This window comes from Phyllopteryx taeniolatus, chromosome 4 (genome assembly GCF_024500385.1).
Source record: "Phyllopteryx taeniolatus isolate TA_2022b chromosome 4, UOR_Ptae_1.2, whole genome shotgun sequence".
Classification (NCBI taxonomy): Eukaryota; Metazoa; Chordata; class Actinopteri; order Syngnathiformes; family Syngnathidae; genus Phyllopteryx; species Phyllopteryx taeniolatus.
Genome location: NC_084505.1, coordinates 14,480,337 through 14,501,499, shown reverse-complemented (window position 1 = coordinate 14,501,499; position 21,163 = coordinate 14,480,337). Strand labels below are relative to the sequence as shown.

At 41.1% G+C, this 21,163-nt stretch overlaps 1 protein-coding gene across 2 annotated transcripts in view; it reads left to right on the top strand.

The window, feature by feature from the left end:
* The window catches only part of LOC133476410 (B-cell lymphoma/leukemia 11A-like), a 44,266-nt gene extending 23,378 nt beyond the window's left edge, over positions 1–20,888 (top strand). For both annotated transcript variants that reach the window (XM_061769769.1, XM_061769768.1), the window contains one exon: positions 15,633–20,888. In XM_061769769.1, the coding sequence (XP_061625753.1) occupies positions 15,633–17,629 (1,997 nt within the window). In that variant the 3' untranslated portion in view covers positions 17,630–20,888. The remainder of the gene's footprint in view (positions 1–15,632) is intronic.
* The last annotated feature ends 275 nt before the right edge of the window (positions 20,889–21,163 follow it).

The following is a 21,163-nucleotide window of genomic DNA, read 5'->3' as shown; positions in this document are numbered from 1 at the left end:
TATATAGCGCCGGTATGTGCATTGTGCAAAACAACATCGGTTTGGCTAAGGACCCCCGAAAATGACTGCGGTCCAGCCAGCCTCCACTCATAATGTAGCAATCAAGCCAGCCGCCCCTTTTGTTCATACTAGGCATTACGGTAATAAGCCGCCAACTCGCGAAAGCCACCTTCAAAATAAAAGCTTCCCAATAATACGGACGTCAATGCTCTTCGGTTAAGGAATGCAAACAGCAAGGTTAATTTGAATCTTGAGATGCATTAAAAAATATAGTTTATTAGTTTTTGGATACTTTTATTTTGAAGTACAATATCAGATCTTCATCAAACCTCTTTTAGTGGAGTCCTTGGTGGTCTGTCACACAGATCTGGACTTTTCTTGTGATACCAATGGGATTATGTTGGGGTGGCTTTGGCTCAGTAGGTAGAACAAGTTCGAATCCCTGCTACGACTGTCCGCATGTCGAAGTGTCCTTGAGCAAGACACTGAACCCTAATTTGCTCCCAGTGGGCGTGGCAGCGCCTCACATGGCAGCAGCCGCCCATTGGTTTATGAATGTGTGTGTGAATGTGAGGCTTTGTAAAGCGCTTTGGGCACTGTGATGATGTAGATAAAGTGCTATATAAGTGCAGTCCATTTACCATTTATTTTTCCTAAAATATCAAATAAACTAAATTTTTTAATGTATCTCAAGATTCAAATTAACTTTGCTGGTTGCATTCCTTAACCGAAGAGCACTGACGTCCGTATTATTGGGAAGCTTTAATTTTGAAGGTGGCTTTCGCGAGTTGGCGACTTATTACCGTAATGCCTGTGTGTGTATGTGTGTGTGTGTATATATATATATATATATATATATATATATATATATATCCATCCTCCATCCATTTTCAACACCACTTATCCTGGTTAGGGTCGCGGGGCGCTGGAGCCTATCCCAGCTGACTTCAGGCAAAAGGCGGAGTACACCCTGAATCGGTCACCAGTCAGCCACTCACATTCACACCGTCACTGAGTGGGAACTGAACCCACGCTGCCTGCACCAAGGCGAGTGTGTGTGTGTGTGTGTGTATATATATATATAAAAGTAGTTGAAATTAACCTCAGACATAAAATGTTTTCACATTAATAAATCAACAGCAGCAGATGCATCATCATCTGGTGTTATCTACAATGGCATACTAAATGAAACTGGGGGTCAGTCTTGGTTGTTTTGGTGATTAACATAATCTAATGACTTGGAAAGATGAACAGGAGGTGGAAGAAGTGAGACGCTGGAGGTGGAAGAAGTGAGACGCTGTCTATTAAGGCCTTGCCTGTGGACAGGGTGAAAGGGCCAGTTTCCCATACCGTGTCAGCACAGACAACCCCTCTCTGGTTACACAAAATGTCTGTCAATGTGGCTACGCTGAGGGATATTAGCGTTATTTTGCCTTAGTTATGTGAGAGCATTGTGCTTTTAGGCACCCTTGTACAATTGAGTGCCTAGCAGACACTTGAGTTTCTGCAGCAGATTAAAGGACATTTTAGCAGCTTTTTCTTGGGGCCAGGCCATAAAAGCACACAAAGGGAGCAGCTGCCAGTAATGTAATCTACAATAGGCTGCTGCAATGTAAAGCTGTCCAGTACGCTTTTGTTTTGCTTTTTTTTATGCCATTCTCGACACCCTCTAACACTCATTCATCTTCAAATTTGAATTCCTTTCCAACGCTGTGTGCTGAAAAGGTGATGAAAACGGGGTGACAATAATAAAGTTATGTTCTAAGGGGAACCTATATATTTTTTTACCTATATCGCTGCAGCAGTGTCAAAGGTACAAAGGATAACTGTTGGATCAGCTCTAAAATGTGTCTCGGCACTTTCCTACATTTCTGTGTGTCCCAGTCTCAGTTGGAACCATATGGAAGTATCATACAAGGTCTTACCAGTGTGACCTTGCCTGACTCTGTACATTTCTTGGAATGCAACTCAAGCTTTCCACTGGGGTGGACGTATCGGTGACCCCTGTACCAGTCAGGGGTTGTCAGCTTCTTTCAAAATAACATGGTCGATCTTGAGCACCTGAGTTCTCGTTGGAAGGGAGTGGAGTTACACAGCTGTCAAAACTGTCATGGCAGAACAGAGAGAAAAAAAGAAGAAAGCAAGAAAAGACCAATATTGATCACAATTTTGTCAGCTTGTTCTTTTTATCTGAAAATAAAATTGAAATAACATTTCTTGGTTTTTCAGTGCCAAAGAAAGACCTTAAAGCTACAGTGGCATCAAATATGACAATCCATTCCGTGATGTTGACCAAAACTTTGATCTTGTTGTCAAGATGACATTTCTCATTGAGATCTATCTTTTCTCAAGGTGGGGTACAATGTGTGTGTGTGTGTGTGTGTGAGTGTGTGTATATGGACTGTAAATTGATATTTTTATATGGGCTGTCAATCGATTTTTTTTTAACTGCAATCAGTCGCATTATTTCCACAGTTAACTCGTGGTCAATCCAACTTTCAGCTGTCAATCAAATACGTGCCTTCTCTCCCGGCTCCTTCCCAGCGATGCACACACTTTTACAGGCCAAAGAGAGGCTCTCTGTGAAGGCCGGGCTGCCTATGAGCTTCGGCGTAATGATCAGCAGCCGCACTGTGATAATTTTGTCCTCCTTTGCCTCCATTGAAATTCAGCATGCCGTGCATCACGCTGCGGTGGTCGCCTCCATATTACCATGGGCGACTACAGCAGCGCGATGCATCGCGATCCCCCTGAATTATTTTGTTTCTCATACTACTCGTCCCGCGGATGTCGCGGCTGACAACTGTGAGCCTGACGGCCCGGTAATGTTCGCCAGCAACTGCGAGGCAGTGGCGCTATGCGCTGCGCATGGGGGCAATCGGCTGAGACAGTGTAGCCCAAGTAACAACATAACTCTTCAAGGAAGACCTTGATGGCTAACTGCATCCTGCAGTGGTAGAATCGGTCAAGTTAATATCAATAAGAAAGTGGCAATGAAGAAGAATAACCACTGCATGGCATAAAGGCGCTCGGTACTTTTAGTGGGGGAGAGCCGACTCATGTTGGGTGTCCAGCTTGCATCAGCGGGGCTCTGTTTTAACCCCACCGCAGCATTTAAAATTCAAGCCCAACAAAAAAACAATAGATGGGCATATTGACCTGAATGTAAAATTACCAATACAATGTAGTGTCCAACTTTACACTTGTAAAGACTAATTAAGAGTGATGGCTCGATGAAGGCTATGTGCGATGATTTTTCCTTGAATGTCCCACTTTCCAATTACTTGCATTAAGTGCTTTGCACACGCAAATGCCACTCCTCAGTGAAATCATATGATCAAAGTTCCCATTGTGGGTCAAAATAATGTGCGGTAACGCAGAGGTAACTGATTACTGTGTGAATTAGTTAGTCCAACCGTGTGTAACGGGTGCCATCTAGCGCTGTGCGACAGTACGTTAAGACCAGTTGTGAACTTTTTGCACCTTGTTCAACACCCTTGCTCCCAGGTTCCGGAGTCCCTGGTACTGATCAGCCTCGGTAATCTCGGCGACGTCTCCGCCAGTGAGATCGGCCCTGAACCTAACCTCACAAAGAGATGTAGCCTGCTAGCCTGGTTTTGAGTAGCAGCCTAGGTTAGCCTTATTGGTGCACTTTGCTCTCAAAGAAGGGAACAGGTGGCGCCGCATGTTTGTCAATCCCAATGTCTCCTCCACTTGAGTTTTTTCCTCATTATACAAGTTTTGTATATTGGCTGCAATGGTGGTTCTCGAGGGTACTTTATGTGTGTTAGTTGGATGAGTCTGCTGCATCGCTACCGGAATACCCGAACTATGAGGAGCGTGCGTAAAGTTAGTGGCGATAAAGGAAATTTGACAAAAGTAATTGGCCAGTCTTTTCTGCTTAGAATGCGAGTCCACTCACTTCACATGAACTTCTGCTGTAAGTTTTTCTTACCACCATTGTCCTGTCAGAGAAAATGTTCTAACCCACACATGCATGCAGAGTTATTCCTTTGGTGCTGGCTGAAATCAGCTTGACTGTGCTTTTTGTCATTTTCTTTATTGAAGATAAGAAAAGGTGCAGCAGACATCAGGTCACAACAGTAGACAACTCAGTGCAGGTCTAGCGAGGTGCGCTGACAGCTCGTGTAATATAATAACATTTCAAACTTAAAACAATTTCTTTGAGCCATATTTTTCACCAAATGCTGGTCTACTTCGCCAAATTGTACCGAAGGCACCACTGTCCTGTTCATGTTTTTCATTGGCCAGCAACAATATTATAATTGGTTGCAGTTTCAAGCACACAAGACTTTACATTGAGAACCAGACGTTTCCGACTGTAAATTAAGTTTTATAGCACATCAGAGACGCAATGGCATAAACATCTGGCCCATAAATCTCAGGTGCTGTTGCTGCAGAGTGCAGCTTGAGACACTAGCTCCATACCCATCCCCTGATTAGCCATTCATCCAAACTTGTACGCGTACTTATTCATACAAGAATATGTTTTTTTTAGCTGTTAACCCATTAAGGAGTGAATCCATTTCAGTCTTGAAACTTCAGTGCTGCTGCATTGTTCGGATCTCTTTGTGTGCATGCATTAGAAGCGGTGCTGAGTGCAAATATACAGTATATGTCATACTTCCCCATTGGCTACACTTACTGTATATATGTCTGTGACATGTCACTGCCTGTTGACGAATGTCTGAGTTCTTTGACCCTCTCTCTGTGGAAACGATGGATTCTATTTGGACATTCAGCCAGCCAGAGAGCCAGCTAGCAAGCCAATACAACTGCACATGTGTGTGTCCTCACTCGCAGCTGACTGTGAACAAATCCTTTTGTCACTATAAGCACACAAGCTTTCTGTACATATCCTATTCATTAACTCTTTCCAAGGTCGAAAGAATTCTCTTGGACATGTACTATGTCTTATGTGAGGGAAAAGGAATGTATTGCTGATAAATCCATGGTTGTTACCAATCCACAGGGGATGTTTCTACCAGTTGCAAACGGGGCCTCTAATAATCACTTTGTATTCTTCCTTACTTTCCCTCACTTGTGATTCCATAGTGCATCACATATGCATGCATGCAGCACACATACTCCCATGCCAACGCCACATATGTTTGCTTAAACCTGATGACCCAATAGAATTAGCACTTGGCGTTTTGGCCCCTTGAGCCCCCCTCCCTCCACTCTGCCACTCCCTTCTCTGCTCCCGTGTCCCTCCTCCTCCCCCCTGGGGTAGGTTGCTATACCCCCTTATAAACATAGAGATCTATAGGAGGCCAAGACCAAGACAGGTTCTTGGCATGAATGTACAGGTAGTATCCCAGCCTACTTTGAGATCTTAAGGCCCACAGCCTTGTTAAAAGCCTGATTTATGCTCTACAGCTGGGTACAAAGGAACGTATAGGTTGGATACCTAATTAATATCATGCTTGCAACTGCTTAGACCTATACGTGTTCCTGACATATCTCTAGGGAGGATAAGCGGAAGCATCCGCATGCTGTATTTTTAATGGTGTGGCTGCTCATAGAGTGTAACTAAATAGGCACAGGTAGCCTTGTCATTCGGCACCACATACAGAAGAACCGTACCCCTCTTTTACATGTGCTCCTGTGGACTGCCAGTGAGGTGATTACGTTCACAAAGTATAGGCGCCTTTTGTCCACCATTTTAGATGCTTCTCATGCATTGCCATAGCGGCTAATCATGCCACATGTCTTCAATTAGTGGGAAGGAATCTGGTACGGTGAGCTTCGAAGATGAAGAATTGTGTGGAGCGTGGCCTGCCATTGCCAAACATATGGCCCATTCATCTTTTGGATAGTTATTGATGGTAAACATTGCTTGTAAGTAATCACTGGCTGACGGCGTCTATTTCGAAGAAGAACATTGTATCCGACACCGAATATTACAGATGCAGATTATTCTATTAAGATTTCATGGGGTCATTTGTCAAAAAAATATATCAAGTACAAATATATCATGAATTGCTCTTGCAACAGATCTGTGAACTCCGGTAGATAAATGAACCTTTGGATATGTGACCACCACCTCGTTCTGTCAAGTCTCTTCCTGTGTTCAACAGAATCTCTTTAAGGCGCTGAACAGGAGGCCATTTTGCAATTTTAATCAGAATTTGGAATGTAACTAGGTTAGGAAGTGGCACAACAATGCTTTCTCCCCAATTAATTAGTAATAAGGAAGGGACTGGTTGAGTGGTGGATGGTAGTTGGTTCGGGCATTTGGGTCTGTTTCTGTGTCTGTTATGGGTTTATTAAATGTAATTTCTGATGCAGTTTACAGCAGTACAAAGACTGAACTGTTCACACGTTCTGTGTCACCTATAGTCCAGTCATGGTCATTGCATTCACAGAGATACTATATATCTTGACTTCACACTATTGGATATGAATATGAATTAATTTGGAAGCTATGTCTGACTCTGAGATGACATTCAGTCGTAAGAGTCAGGCTATTGCCTTGTCTTTAACCACTCAACCACCATGTACAAAGTCACACACACCAGATGGGATGCGTGTTAAAGCCTCAGTCTCCACAGGTCTGGGCCACGGGACACGGCAAAACACTAGTCCTCTTGTTTAAAACTTCCATGTCCTACTACAATGCCTCAAGGCTGGTCTGCATAACGAGCTGCTATGGTTGGCCCAAGCTCACATGCCCTGGTCCTCTCACCCTGCGGTGGTAGGACATCTCTTGTTGACTTGTATCTCAATGATAGCCCATACATACCATGTAAAACCTCTGGGTTTACTTCGAGTGAGTTCATGAAGAAACAAATGCAGCTCACATTAGTTAACTATGCTTGCGTTATTTTCACTTGCAGTCTGGGAAATTTTGTTATCATATTGTATTGTGTGTTAACTATATGGAAACGTTTATTGAGATCTAATCAAACTTATCTAAGAACATGTAAGGAGTGAGGAAACAAAACAGGAGTATTGTGTTTTTTCAATTTACACGTGACCCGAGTTTTTCGAGATACGATTTTTTGCTCGACTGATTTTTGACTTTCGAAAAAAAGCATTGAGATACAAGCATTAGATGGTAGCAGCAAACCTTAAAATAAGAGGTCAATCATTTGCTTCAAGCAGTTTATTGCCACTACCAGTTGAAGTTCACTGTGAAACTAAACATGAACCAAAAAGAATTACAGGTGTATATTTAAAACAACCTCATAACTTTGCCTTCAGAAAGTCCGCTAGCTTAATGCTAACACACAATGCAAAACACCATTGACGGGCTAACAAATAACATCGATGTCGCTGGTGTTATGACCCTTAACCAAAGGATATCTTAACACAAACAGTGCAGCAGCTCACGTAGACAGACAATATAACAATACTCACTGGCATACTGTATATTCTTTATATAGATTAATATTAGTGCATCTTACACAGTCACTTATTTGTCAAACTCTTCTTTGTGTATTGTGCTTGTCTGTATTATACTGCCCATTGGTGGCCAAGGCACGCAAAGCAGAAGAAGCCGCACAATCTATTCATCATGATATACAAAATGGTTTAATTCTTTACATTCTTTTTAATTATGTTATTACTGCATGGTTTTATTAATTCACAATATTGTAGAATGCTATTTGTATTGGAATGAATTAATGAAATTTCCATTCATTTCAAATCTGAAAAGATGATTTGAGATATGAGTGTTTAGAGTTACGAGCAAGGTCAGGGAAGAAATTAAACTCGAAAGTCAAGGCACCACTGTAATTGTAATGGACAGTGTGCATGTTTGGGGTTGATGTCTGGACACAGATATAGCGCAGATATACTGTACTTTGGCTACATTGATGTACAAGCAGAACATCTCTCCTCATGTTTTCTTCGCTCACCTTCTTTCATTTAAAAAACATGCCTTTTTCCGTCTTACTTGGTCATTCGCAGACTAACATCCTATCCCTGAACAATGCCCCAGTGTATTTAACAAAGTTCCCTAAAAGTTCATTATTTTTTCAACTTTGATCTTGTTCTTTACGAAACATCTTGTCAAAGTGCGCTAGCTCAAGTCAATTTTGACTTAACACATGCTGTTCTACACAATCACAGTCATCATTCATACTTGAAACTTTAAACATGCTGCTTCCATAAGAGCTAGTTGGATTTGTTGAAGGTAGTGGCAGTAGATGGAATTTAACAATCTCTAAGGATGGACATATGTATAATCAGATAATGTATAAATGTGAATTTCACTTCAAGTCACATCAAAACTGATTTCCAACTAGCTGATCCACCGCCACGTAAAGATGTGACGATTAACTGTAACAGTGCACTCAATCATTGTTTCCATTTCAACTGACTTCGGCTTACACTCTGCAGTTACAACATTGGATGCTTCTGTACAATTGAAAACCATTAAAGGTATCTCGAACATTTTGCCTTTACAAAGATGCTCATTTTTTATTGACACTGTCAGGGAGGTATTCATTGAACAATGTTTGTCCGTGTGATTGTCGCTTATAGTGGTGTAGAAATCCACAACAACGTCATACTGAGTAGGGCAAAATATTTTAACCATTTCTAACCCTTGCTTCATTGTCATTGCCTTCTTCTTCAGAATTTTGAATTTCAAAAACTAAAGAACTTGACCAGTGTAGCCTTATTGTAACGAGATGCAACATGCTCGCTTGAGCTTGTCATTGTCTCTTAGAATGGTGTGCTTTTATTGCTCTGTCCATCTTCCCGGATGTCAGTGAAGACAGAAGAGAGCTAAAGCCGGGAGGTCAGATACAGAGCCCTCGATGCTCCGGTGAAGCTGAATCGCGTACCGGCAAATGGTATGCAAGCTCATAACGTGCTCCACTCATACAATAGCCAGAGACGTAACAGTTTTGACAGTGTCGAATGCCCTGCCCCGGGGACCTTATCATCCTCTACTGCTTGCTTGCCTCCCTCTTCTGTTTCCACCCCCCTGATGCTATCTGTCTGGAGATTGATGCAGAAATGTGCAGCTAGCCGACCTTCTGGCCCCCCTCCATCCTTTCTATGGGGACGCTAGCCTGTCATAAGCTGAGCTATGCAGAGATAGTGAATCTCGTGCTGTTGGCCTAATGTCTTATGTAGACTAACAACCTGGATGTTGCTTGTAAGGAAAAGCAGCATCCTTTTATCTGAATATTGCTTTTTTTATACAGTATATATAAAAGACGCTAGCATTTTTGTAAATGTTATATCTTCTCTTTAACTCAAGGTTTGTGTTAGTCTATTTTAATCTACTTTACTTCAGTTATTATGCAGTATTTCAAAAACATCTTTTTATGACAGAACACTTCCCATTTCCCCTCTGATGTTCTCATACTCTCCCTGCCCATCTGGGATGTTACCCGAGTCCAAAAATACTCATGCTTGATGAAGTCTACTACCGTATTTACCTGCGTATGTGTGCTTAAACTGACAATTGGTCGTTTCTTTGAATCCATTCTTTTATTTAATGCCGACTCCACTGAGGGTTGGCTCATCTGAGAGCGGTTTGATCCTGTGAAGCAGATCCCAACTCAATAAATAATCTCTGCAGATGCTCGCATAAATGACGGTCCATTTAATTAGACTAGTTAAGCTTCGAGGCCCAGAGGCCTTTTTCAATGTACCATTAAAGCAACGATGAGAAACAACAACGTCCAGCCTCCCACTGTTGTTGGTAAGCAGAGAACAAATAATGAGACACGGCTGGCCCTGATTATTACAAGGTCTATTGGACCGAGTGGCACCCAAACGCAATGCTTCCCAGCTGAACTCTGATTGTATGGATGGATAGACGGAAGGGTTTAGAGTTGGATGGGTGAATGAATGAATGAATGTGTGGGTGGATGGTCAGTTCAAACATGGTCCAATAGCCCAAAAAGATTAAACAATAAGGATACACAGGGAAACCGTCAATGTGGTGCTTCTTTTAAAACTATCGTCTCAACAGAGACTCATTCCCTGCAGGAGATTGAGACATTGTATTAATTATCACCTTAGTTTACACTTTGCCTGCACCCTATAATAGGCGATTGATAGAAAATATCCCTTAGAAATGTTTAAAACTAAAATACTTAAAAAGCCTCACGCGTGCACACAAGCACACACAGTATGCTGGCATTTGTCTAATAATTTCAATCTTATCAACTTTCAGAAAAAAGAGAAGGGGAAAGTTTAGGATAGTGGAAGTTGATTAGACAAAAATCTGCAGCCAGTATATCACATTGATAATATACAGTACATTATATATGAGGGCACAGCCCCTTGAAAACCACCTTGCCTTTTTAATTGAAGATCTGCTTCCCTCTCTTACTTTTCCATATGGGCCAACGCGACTTTTCTTTTTCTTTTTCATTCCCCCATTTTGCCATCTTTGGTCTCCTTCTTTCTATGTGTGTGGCATATGTAGTGGTTAGCGGTCAGCTTCTCTGAAATGTCTAGTGTGTGTGACTCTCAACAACATCAAGTATCGCAGGCCACTTCAGACTCGTAAAAGACTTGGATTTAGGCCTGGTCGGCTGGCTGGCTTTCTGTTTAGTAAACAGCATTCCCCGTATCCGGCTTTGTCTTAGAAACAAGTGTTGGTCAAACAAACCTTTGGTCTGCGGCCATTGGCTCAGCACGCCGCACCAAGTTTGGCCTGTGACAAAGTGAGCGTGTGAGTATGTACGTGTGTAGTTGTGACAGAGAAATACAGGCACAGTTTTTTTTTTTGTTTTGTTTTGTTTTAGAGGGAAACGATAAGTTATAAGGCCACTCAGCAGCTCTTTGATGTTTTCTTACTCAAATGATTTGTATTTAAAAAAAATAAAAAATAAAATGCTTGACACAAGTTTGAAAAGAGAACGCTTTTTTTCACATTCATGAATAAATATACTGTACTGTATTTTTCAATGTCTTTCCACTTCTTTTGCTCAGTCATGTGAAAGTCATGTCAATGAAAAATTACTGACACTAAAAACAGAGTTTTAATAGCATCCTTCTCCTCTTAGCCAACATACCCCGTCCTGGTTCACCCTTCACCTCTGTCCAATCCCTGCCTGTGAATACACTAATGACATAAACAGAGTAGTAATCACATTAACAAGCGTTACGGCTGAAGCGCTCTTAAGAGTCACTGTATTGACAGCCCTCAGTCTTACCAAGGTACAAACTCCAACACATATAAACACTTTTGAATATTGGCAAAGACCTGCTATTTGCATAATCACTTTAGCGGTGTGTGAGTGCTCCCAAGCTCAGGCAACTGATAACTTTGCAAAATGGCAGTGACATGTGATGTCCCCCATCATCTCCTCTGCTGGTGCCATCCTCCTGCTCCTTCTTCGTTTGGAAGACCCGCATGGTAATCCTGTTAGCTCTTTCCTCCATTAGCTAAATGACCAATATCATTGAGAGCTACAGTATGTGGCCTTACCAGGACAAGCAGATCCCACTAGAAGGGATGGTGAAGGACAAAACAAAAAATGGATGTCAAATCAATTCGCTAAACTTTTCGGTACTTGGCTAGCAAGTTAGACTACTGGCTGAATTGGAACAAAAGCTATATTTGTGTACTTTTTATTTTCCATTACTTCTACCATATTATGGGTTGTGTCTTTTGTTTGTATGTACTGTACCTGTGTTCCAAGGTATGTTTCCAAGACAACAATAATGTGTTTTGTATAGACTAATGTAATCTATCAAGTAAAAATTTTAGCAGCACAGACATACCTTAATGTGATGTACTCACAGATGCCGTTTTAGAAAATGTGTTTTGCAAAAGTACAGCCAGAAACAATAATTGTTTGCAAAATGTCCATCTTAAGGACCGTTTTCAAGAATTAAAATTTCCAAAATGGAGTTGTCATATAAATAAGCAGCCCAGATTATTTTTTCAATTTAATAAACAACCCCGTAACATCACAAGTACATAATAGATTTCCACACATTTTTATGGAGGGGGCATGGCATGGGCATGGGCCAGTGGGAAAAAAACGCGTCACATTCTATGTGGCGATCCACATAGTGGATCCAGGAATGTTTTAATGAATAATTTGTGCCTTTGCAAAGTCCATTCCTCAGAATCTGGTGGTTATTATTGCCACCTTTAGGACACAGGTGTCTATCCTTGACAGTCTGCACTGTACTGACTGTGCTCTTGTAGTGTTTTGTCTAAAAAATAAAAAAGCTTGTAATGGGTGCATGTAGACTGCATGTGTTAAGACTGGATTTGGGGGTTGGCGCACCAGCAATAGAAAAGTCTAAATTGTGGTTAGAAATGTGCACGGTGAACACTGTTTCTAGAAGACTGTGAATATACATAAGCAGCCACAGGCGACCCCATCTGCTCTTTAAGGCACAATTATTTCCTTGCGTCATTCTGTGTTGCACGTTTTAGAATACATTCTGGATCGTATTCTCTGCCTATTAGCAGGATGACCACATTTCATAGACTTCTTTGTGTTGCAATGTGATGCAATGACTTTGAAGGACTTACTAACCGTTTTCTTTCTTTGACGGCTGTCTGTCCTCTGCCTCTTACCTTCTTCATAGTGTCTTTCCCTGTCTTCCATAACCCCCTCCTTTCTCTTTTCGCTTTTAATTTCGGCTTCTTTGCCATTACTCCCCTAAAGACCTCTTTTTCAGCCCTTGCCATGAAATGGTAGCTACAGGGTTGTCAGTGTGGTTTCTCCTTTCGGCTGATCCTATTTCAAAGGGACTAGGAGATCCAGCATTAGGCCAAGCTCTTCTACTCTCCAGACCTAACTCACCACATACTGGAAGGGGAGAGCCAGACAGGAAGAATGAGTAGAGGACAGATGTGTTTATAAGATCATTCTTCCCTCACACATCTCACAGCTTTCATATGAAATAAAAAGCCCTTCGAGGCCGTCAAATGCCATGTCAGAATAATTTTTCTCCTTTAAAAAAAAAAAAACGTCCTTCCATCTTTTTGAGGACAGCTATTAGGAGAAAACGTTATTGAGATATCTGCTGTCGTGAAGCTGGGTCTGCTTTGGCTTGTTTTTTTCATGGCCATCAGTGTTTCCATTTCCTTGCGAGAATAACAATTATTTTGTTGCTTGTGGCATGAACAGTTTGACTAATTCCAAATCCAGATTTGTGATTGCACAAGATTTTGTCACATAGGAAAATTAACTCACTAGCGACATGGAACTGCTGTGTTGTGTCCTTCAGCAACGTGTCATTAGGAATGTCCCCTTCACGCCACACTTCTCTCCTTCCTCTGATCCGCCTTCCTTGCTTACTTTCTATACTTCCAAGATCCTGCACTGCTTTCCTTTCTCCGTCGATTGCAGAGCATCTCCGAGGAGACACCCCCCATTTCCCCGCCCCTCCATGGTCCCTGCGATATGTCTTTTGTTGTTTGTAATAACAGAAAAAATATCTGTTTTCCTCCTCATGCATATACACCATCTGTTCACACACAGGTCGAGCATATGCGTATATACAGGCTGCTAATCAAATCAAAGTGAACGGTAGACGTCAGGTTATTGCAGCCATAAACCATCAAAACACAATGTCTTGGGAAAAGTGTGTATAGCCAAAGTCAATGTTATGAACAAATTGGATTTTTGCTTGTGACAGAGGGAGGAAAAAATATGTATGGACAAATGGCTGTTTTATGATGGAAAATTCCATAGTGGGTCAAAGCCCCTTGCAGGTGGCAACAATTAACTGTAATTTTTTTCAGATTGTAATGATCCATAATTTACCCGTATACCCCCTTCCAACTCCTTTCACTCAGAAGTAAAAGGTTTGCATGGAGGTTTGATTGGGTGCACATTTTATGCCATGTTCTGGTCTTTAAGAGAGATTGTTCAGAGGGGGCCACAATGGTTATGGACACACAAGATTAGAAAGGAAGCACACTAAACACCATTCTGTTCCCATTATTGCTCATCCACAACATAATTCTTTTCTCTCAGCAGCAGTCTCCTCTTACAGTCCCACTTCACCTCTTTGTCTCACTGCCACAGCAGGTTTAAAACATGCAAGACTGTCCACCATCTTAGGGATCGCTCAAACACACAATCACACACTCGGGCAATCTTTACATGTCCCTCTTGTCCATAGCCACCAGTAACGATTTATTATTATTTTTTTTCAAATGACTTCAGAAAATAGTCCCCTACTGAAAAAAAAAGAAAGAAAAAAAGGATAGAGAAGCCAAGAGATGAAAGACGGTGCACATTTGCAAGTGGTGGATGCTTTTTATTTAGCATATCTCTCACTTCTGCTTTCCCCACCTTCTCCTATTGTATTCACCTGAGAGGATTTAAATAAATCCATACAGCATAAGATATAAAAGCAATGCATGAAATGCATTTTGAAAAGTGCCTCCCTCATAACAATTTTCCATTTTGGTTATAGTGAGGATGTGTGCTTTTAAAAATGCTGCTACATTTTATTAACATGTGATCCTGTATTTATATTCACAGTTAATATGCAACATTAAACACATTGTGTGATGTAGCTAGCTCCCTTACTTTTATTAAAAAAAAATACTAATAATAAAATAAAAATCCATAGAGGTGGGCGAGTGTGTTTAGCAGGATTGGGAATAATTGTCAGGCTAACCTCAGATCTCTGTGAAAGGATTTATTACAGAAAATATCTTCTGTGAATTTGCAGCTTGTCAATTGTCTAATTGTTTTTATTTTCTATTATTGTATTGTATGTAACAATATTACACACTGTAGTTTGCCTTTCAGCAATGTTGTCAATTCTATACTATTTCAAATATTGATGGAATATCATTGATTTCTGTCTTCCAATCAACCTATGACAATATAGGCACAAGTTTCTTATCGCTAATATATAAATTATTGTATCTACATAAAATGAGTATAATAAGTAAAAAATACTTTAAATTTAAGAGCTGTTTTCATAAATGTAATTCACATTCTATTGTTTACATTATTATTTGCCATGCCAATGTTGTGTCAAGCTGCAATCCAACCCTGTTAAAATGTGCTACAAACTGAAGTTCCATTCCAATGTTTTTTTTATTTTGTATTTTTTTGCTGAATCCATCTTATATGTTTCAACTCATCAGCAACTAATTAATTTTCCTCAAATCCTGCTCCTTACCCCTAACATTTAACTTGTCATCATATTGTCTTACTGTGTTTTCATTGACCCCGTCCATTCTTGGGATTTGTATGTTATTACAAGAAGGATATAAGTTCTTAGAAGCAGTGAGAGTGGATACTCAATAGTAATTGCTGTGTTTTTGTTGCCTCACTGACCGCTATAGTGCTTGCTCATCCTGGTTTCACTTGGTGTTTGTGTGTTCATGTATGAGGTGTGTGCTTCTAGACCTGCTCCCTATGTAAAGTCCCTTGAGATAACTTCTGTTGTCTGTTGTGCTACATAAATATGAAAGAATTGACTTGACTATACCCATAATGCATTGCATTTTAAATAAGTAGTTTAAAAAGAAGACAATAAACTGATTTTATAATCAACAACATTATTGTTAAACATTTTCAGACTGAACTAACAAATTGATTTAACAGCATAGCCCTTTGTAAAATCTAATTTAAAAAAAACTTCAAACTATCCTTATTTTCACTTTTGCAATAATATTTTATTGTTTTTGTTTTGTTTTTTGACAGATAAAGATGAGCCCAGCAGTTACACCTGCACCACATGCAAGCAGCCCTTCACCAGCGCCTGGTTCCTTCTCCAGCATGCTCAGAACAGCCACGGTTTCCGCATCTACCTGGAGAGTGAGCCAGGCAGTCCCCTCACCCCTCGCGTAGCTGCTGCCCCTGGGATGGGAGGTGACTGTGCCTCATCCCAGCCTCCCCTTCACGCTGTCCACCTGGCTGATGGTAGTCCATACAGCCTGCTGCGAATGCCGGGGTCTGGGTCCGGACGGGATTCGGTATCGACTCCTCGAGAGGGTCGTTATCCCCGAACCCCACCCCTGTTCAGCCCGCCCCCGCGTCATCACCTCAGTCCTGATGACCTGGCCCTGGCAACCCACCATCCCAGCGCCTTTGACCGGGTGATGAGGCTTAATTCAATACCACTTGAACCTCCCCCAAGCATGGACTTTTCCAGAAGGCTCCGTGAACTGGCTGGAAATGCCACAGGAGCCTCACCACCTCTCTCCCCTAATAGGCCCACGCCTATGCAACGGATTCTTCAACCATTCCAGCCAGGTTCAAAGCCTCCATTCTCTGCAACACCACCTCTTTCCACCTCTCAGTCACCTTCTGGCTCGAGGTCTACCCCCAATCCCACAGCCAACACAGCTCAACCGGGCACGCCATTAAAGGCAAAGTCTTGTGAGTTCTGTGGGAAGACTTTCAAGTTCCAGAGTAACCTTATTGTGCACAGACGTAGCCACACAGGGGAAAAGCCATTCAAGTGTCATCTGTGTAACCACGCATGCACCCAAGCAAGCAAGCTAAAACGACACATGAAGACACACTGTCAGAGCAAGTCTTTGGCGCTTAATACCAAGTCAGAAGATGGCCTTTCGACAGCTAGCTCTCCTGAGCCTGGTACCAGTGAGCTGATGGGCAGTGCCACTGATGCTCTCAAGTCAGTGGTGGCCAAGTTCAAGAGTGAGAACAATGGTCTGATGGCTGAGAATGGAGAAGAGGAAGATGATGAAGATGATGAAGATGAGGAGGAACAGGAGGAAGAGGAAGAAGAGGAGGAGGAAGAGGAGGAAGAGGAAGAGGGTGAGGAGGAGGAGATAGAAGGTAAGCCTGTGGTCAGAGATGTTGAAGAGGACAGGAATGACTATCGCTTTAGCCTGAGGTTAGAAGGCGCTCGCCACCACCAGAACAGTTTGGCCCTGCACCCTCGGCGTCGGAGCTCCTCGCAGGAGCCAGCTGATGAGGATTCAGCCATGGAGTCAGACCGGGCAGATGATGTGACCACAACAACTATCAATGGGCTGGCACCTTTATCCACTGACGGTCTATCCAGAAAGTTGTTGGGTGGAGGCATTAGCCCAGGCTCTCTCAGTCCTCTGTCCAAACGTATCAAGGTGGAAAAGGATCTAGACCCCCCTACGCCCACTATTGCAAACTCAGAAAACGTCTACTCCCAGTGGTTAGCAGGCTATGCTGCCTCACGACAACTCAAGGACCCCTTCATCAACTTTACTGGTGGAGACTCCAGACAATCGCCCTTTGCCTCCTCATCTGAGCACTCGTCTGAGAATGGGAGCTTGCGCTTCTCGACTCCGCCCGGCGAGCTGGATGGTGAACGGGCCGCTTCGGGACGCAGCGGCACAGGCAGCGGGGCCAGCACACCCCACGGTGGCAGCGGGAACGGCAGGCCGAGCTCCAAGGACGGCCGCCGCAGTGACACCTGTGAGTTTTGTGGGAAGGTATTCAAGAACTGCAGCAACTTGACAGTGCACCGGCGCAGTCACACTGGAGAGCGGCCCTACAAGTGTGAACTGTGCAGCTACGCCTGCGCCCAGAGCTCCAAGCTCACACGCCACATGAAAACCCATGGACAAATGGGAAAAGACGTTTACAAATGTGAAATATGCCACATGCCTTTCAGTGTCTACAGTACTCTCGAGAAACACATGAAGAAGTGGCACAGCGACCGCCCTCTAGCTAACAACATTAAGACCGAGTAGGCAGTGAACAGCATGCTGTACGTTTTCTCTTTCAGCTCCTTTGGCTAAAATGCAACCCTGGCTATGTAGCCAATAGATGAACGGAATCGACTACAGGGTCAGACAACAGTACACAGTACAGCCCTGTTATCGTTCCCATCCACTGGGGAAATACTCTTGTATGAAATAAAACATTTTGAGCCTTTCTATTGTGCAATAATTTACACATTTTATATATATATTTTTTTTTTGTAACTGGACAGCATGCTTGTTGTGTTTATGGCTACTCTAAAACTATCAGTGACTTGTTGTACTCGTGTTGCTGTTGATCCTTTTGATTTAGCCAACATATTTAAGCCCTTGCTGCAGACAGTACATACTGTTTTACATATCATGTACAGTTTTGTTTCCAAGCATATTGGAACAGTGTCATATTATTCAAACATCAAGAAAAGCAGGGTTAAATTTAAAACTGATCTTTGTGAATGATTTTCCATGCAAGATAGACAAAAAATACCTATATGTACATAAATATATATACAAGGACTGGGCTGCCTATGAAATGCTAGGCACTAGCACCATGACTTATTTCTTTTACAAACAATGAAATTGATAATATGGTGTAAAATGACAACAAAGAGTGCCTTGGATAGTTTACCTGCATTAGTTAATCCTCTTTTTGCTATAAACTCGGCGTTTCAGACGTAGATAATTACAGGACATTTTGTGCACATATGGAATAAACAGGTCCTTGCATCAAGCACCTGTACAACCCTGTCGTGTTGTGACTGAGCAGAACATTAAGAAACCAGCTGAAACAAAATTGAAAAGAAAAAAACACCATGTTAATCTCTGGTAAATCATTTAACTGCCTGACTCAAATATATTTTCATTCTTCAGATTATAATTCTGTTTACTGGCATGTTACATGCTCAAAAGGTGGGTGGAGGTTTTTGTTTTCTAGTACATGTGTATCATACTGAGAGGGTACTCTGAGGAGTTGTTTTAGCCAACATGAAGCTCTTAATTTTCCAGAGTGTTTATTTTCTTTGAAAATTGAACTTTTCTGTTTTGTGTGTGTTTGTGTTTAAGTAAGACTTTTTTTTTTTTTTGCGTCATCCAGGCAGTCTGTGTAGCCAGCATTAACTTGAAGACCACAGTCTTTTTTTTACATCAGGCAGAGTTTGATTTTGGTGAGGGTGGGGATACTTGGCGTGGGTCAGGGTTATGGAACGGGAGTGGGCATAACCAGATGTCTCTACAATTCAAATGTTTTATGCCCTCTTCATTCTCTTGACTGTGTTAGATTTTAACATTTTTATAAACTCACATTGATAATGCGACTAATTTCCAAATTGAAAATATACAGACACATACACACGCACACACTGTTATTTTTTTTCTTTTTTAGTTACTTGTTGTGACTCATTTTAACTGTAGTATTTCCTCTCACCGCCCTGCCATTTTTTAATAATGATAGCACTTGTCACTCTGCCTACAGTCTGTATCTGTCTCTCTAATCGGAGGTACAGTCGGTTGAGTATAAAATGAGGACCGGATTCCATATCTGGGACTATTTACGTGCACTGTTCCGTTTCCCCAGTTTACAGGTGGAAGCTCAAGGGAAAAACTTAGCTCTTGTGCTGACTGATACAGTAACTGTGGTGTCATTTAAACAAAAAAAAAAGTGAGTTAAAACCTTTGCTATGTCTTGAGAGCTAAACATCAGTTTGGTTCAATTGGGTATCAATGCAGGAAATGCCATAGAAATGTCCTGCATCATACTAACCTTAAAAATATACCCTTCAGTACAGTAAAACTTAAAGAACTTACCTTTTTTTTTCTAAATTGTATTGTTGATTTTTAAAGTACATGTCATGGTCTCATGGGGAGAATTTAATTTAAATTTTATTTTTGAGTTGTGTTGTTGTTTCTCTTTCCTGTCTTGTTGACATTCAGGACTTTATCACTATGTATTGAATTGTAATGAACATGTCTTGTATCTTTTTTGCCTTTACTGTACACAAGTCTTCAGGTTGAACAAAAATGTTTTACATCGGGGGAGATATATGATAAATAAATATATAGAGAGAACTTAAACACATAGGAAAATGCACACTCATGTCAGTTCCTAAGTTCAAAATACATTTATGGTCGACTTTTTTTTGTATTTAGAATTGCATTTGAAATTAATGTTCACTTAGTGTAGGCACTTATAGTATTTATGTTGGAGCCTGTATTTTTTAATGGTTTTGCCTGTACTCTTTAAAGGTTTCAATGTACCCTCTTTTCTGTAGTGAAAAAAAATCCCAACAAGCTGCCACCGTATATTTTCTTAATTTGGCAGGATAATATAGTGTGAATAATTTGTATGCTTGAAAATAAGTATGTTTTTGAAAACTAAAATGTTGTGGTGTTTTCCAATGGTGAGAGGTCATATGATGACCTTTTCAGGCAGTCCTGCTGGACTTACCACAATGAGGTAAAAAAACAGGTGGTTGTAAATATCCTTTTTGTTTTTTTTCAGTTTTTCTCCTGCCATTTTATATGCAGTAATACAAGCTATTGTTGGGTTTTATTGTTAGCCAACTTTTTACTGTCCTTAAACATGTACCACGTGATAACATTCCAGCTGTTAATGAAAAATAACTTTTTTTCATATGCAATCAGTCCATCATAAATCTGAAAAGCAATGTTTTTAATTTGATGAATTTATTTTATTTTAAATTTATTTTCTGTTGCATTTTACTTTGCCAAAACAACCACAGTGCTTGATTTACATAGGGTATTTGTCATATCATACTGTATGCAAGTTATATTGTCAATATGAGAAAATGATAGAAAGAGGTTTGCTACATGTTGTTACAGCAGATGGTACTGATGTACATCCATGTTTCAGCCTGATCTCAGTCTGTGTTCTGTACTCTTATCTGCTCTCAACTGAACTTGAAGTTGACATTGGTTGACATTATTTATTATGACTGTGCACCCACATCCAGTATATGCTCTGTTCAGAACAGAGTCACAGCAAGATGTGTCTGTTTATTGACCACCACCCCTCCCCCGCCCCCCTTTTTGATGAAATCTGACGGCTTGGTTTCTCTGTTTGATGACCAAAGGTCACAGATCAACATTTAAGAGTTCCTAGTCAGCATACATATGTTGTTATTATTTTTCAGTTATGGAAATGCCACTGTTTTCAGCTGTTGCCTGCATTTTTCTCTTCACTCAGCCATTTTGTCTTGGGGAAAAAAATAAAACGTATGACTTACATACCGAATATGATGTTGCTGTTTTTGACTTTTTATATATTCACGGGATATAAATAATTTATGAGTTGAACAGAATGCAACAAAAAGGAATGTTGCAAAACAAAAGAAGCCATCAGTATTATGCAAAAACTGCACACAACTGTGAAATGAACATCTGGAGCAGTGCAGAATCAATATTCATCTAATAACATGACAAAAATAAAAAATAAAGTATAAATAAGTATTCACTACAGATGCCAATCATTAAATGTATTCTTATGTGCAGATCGCTACAGAGGTCTTA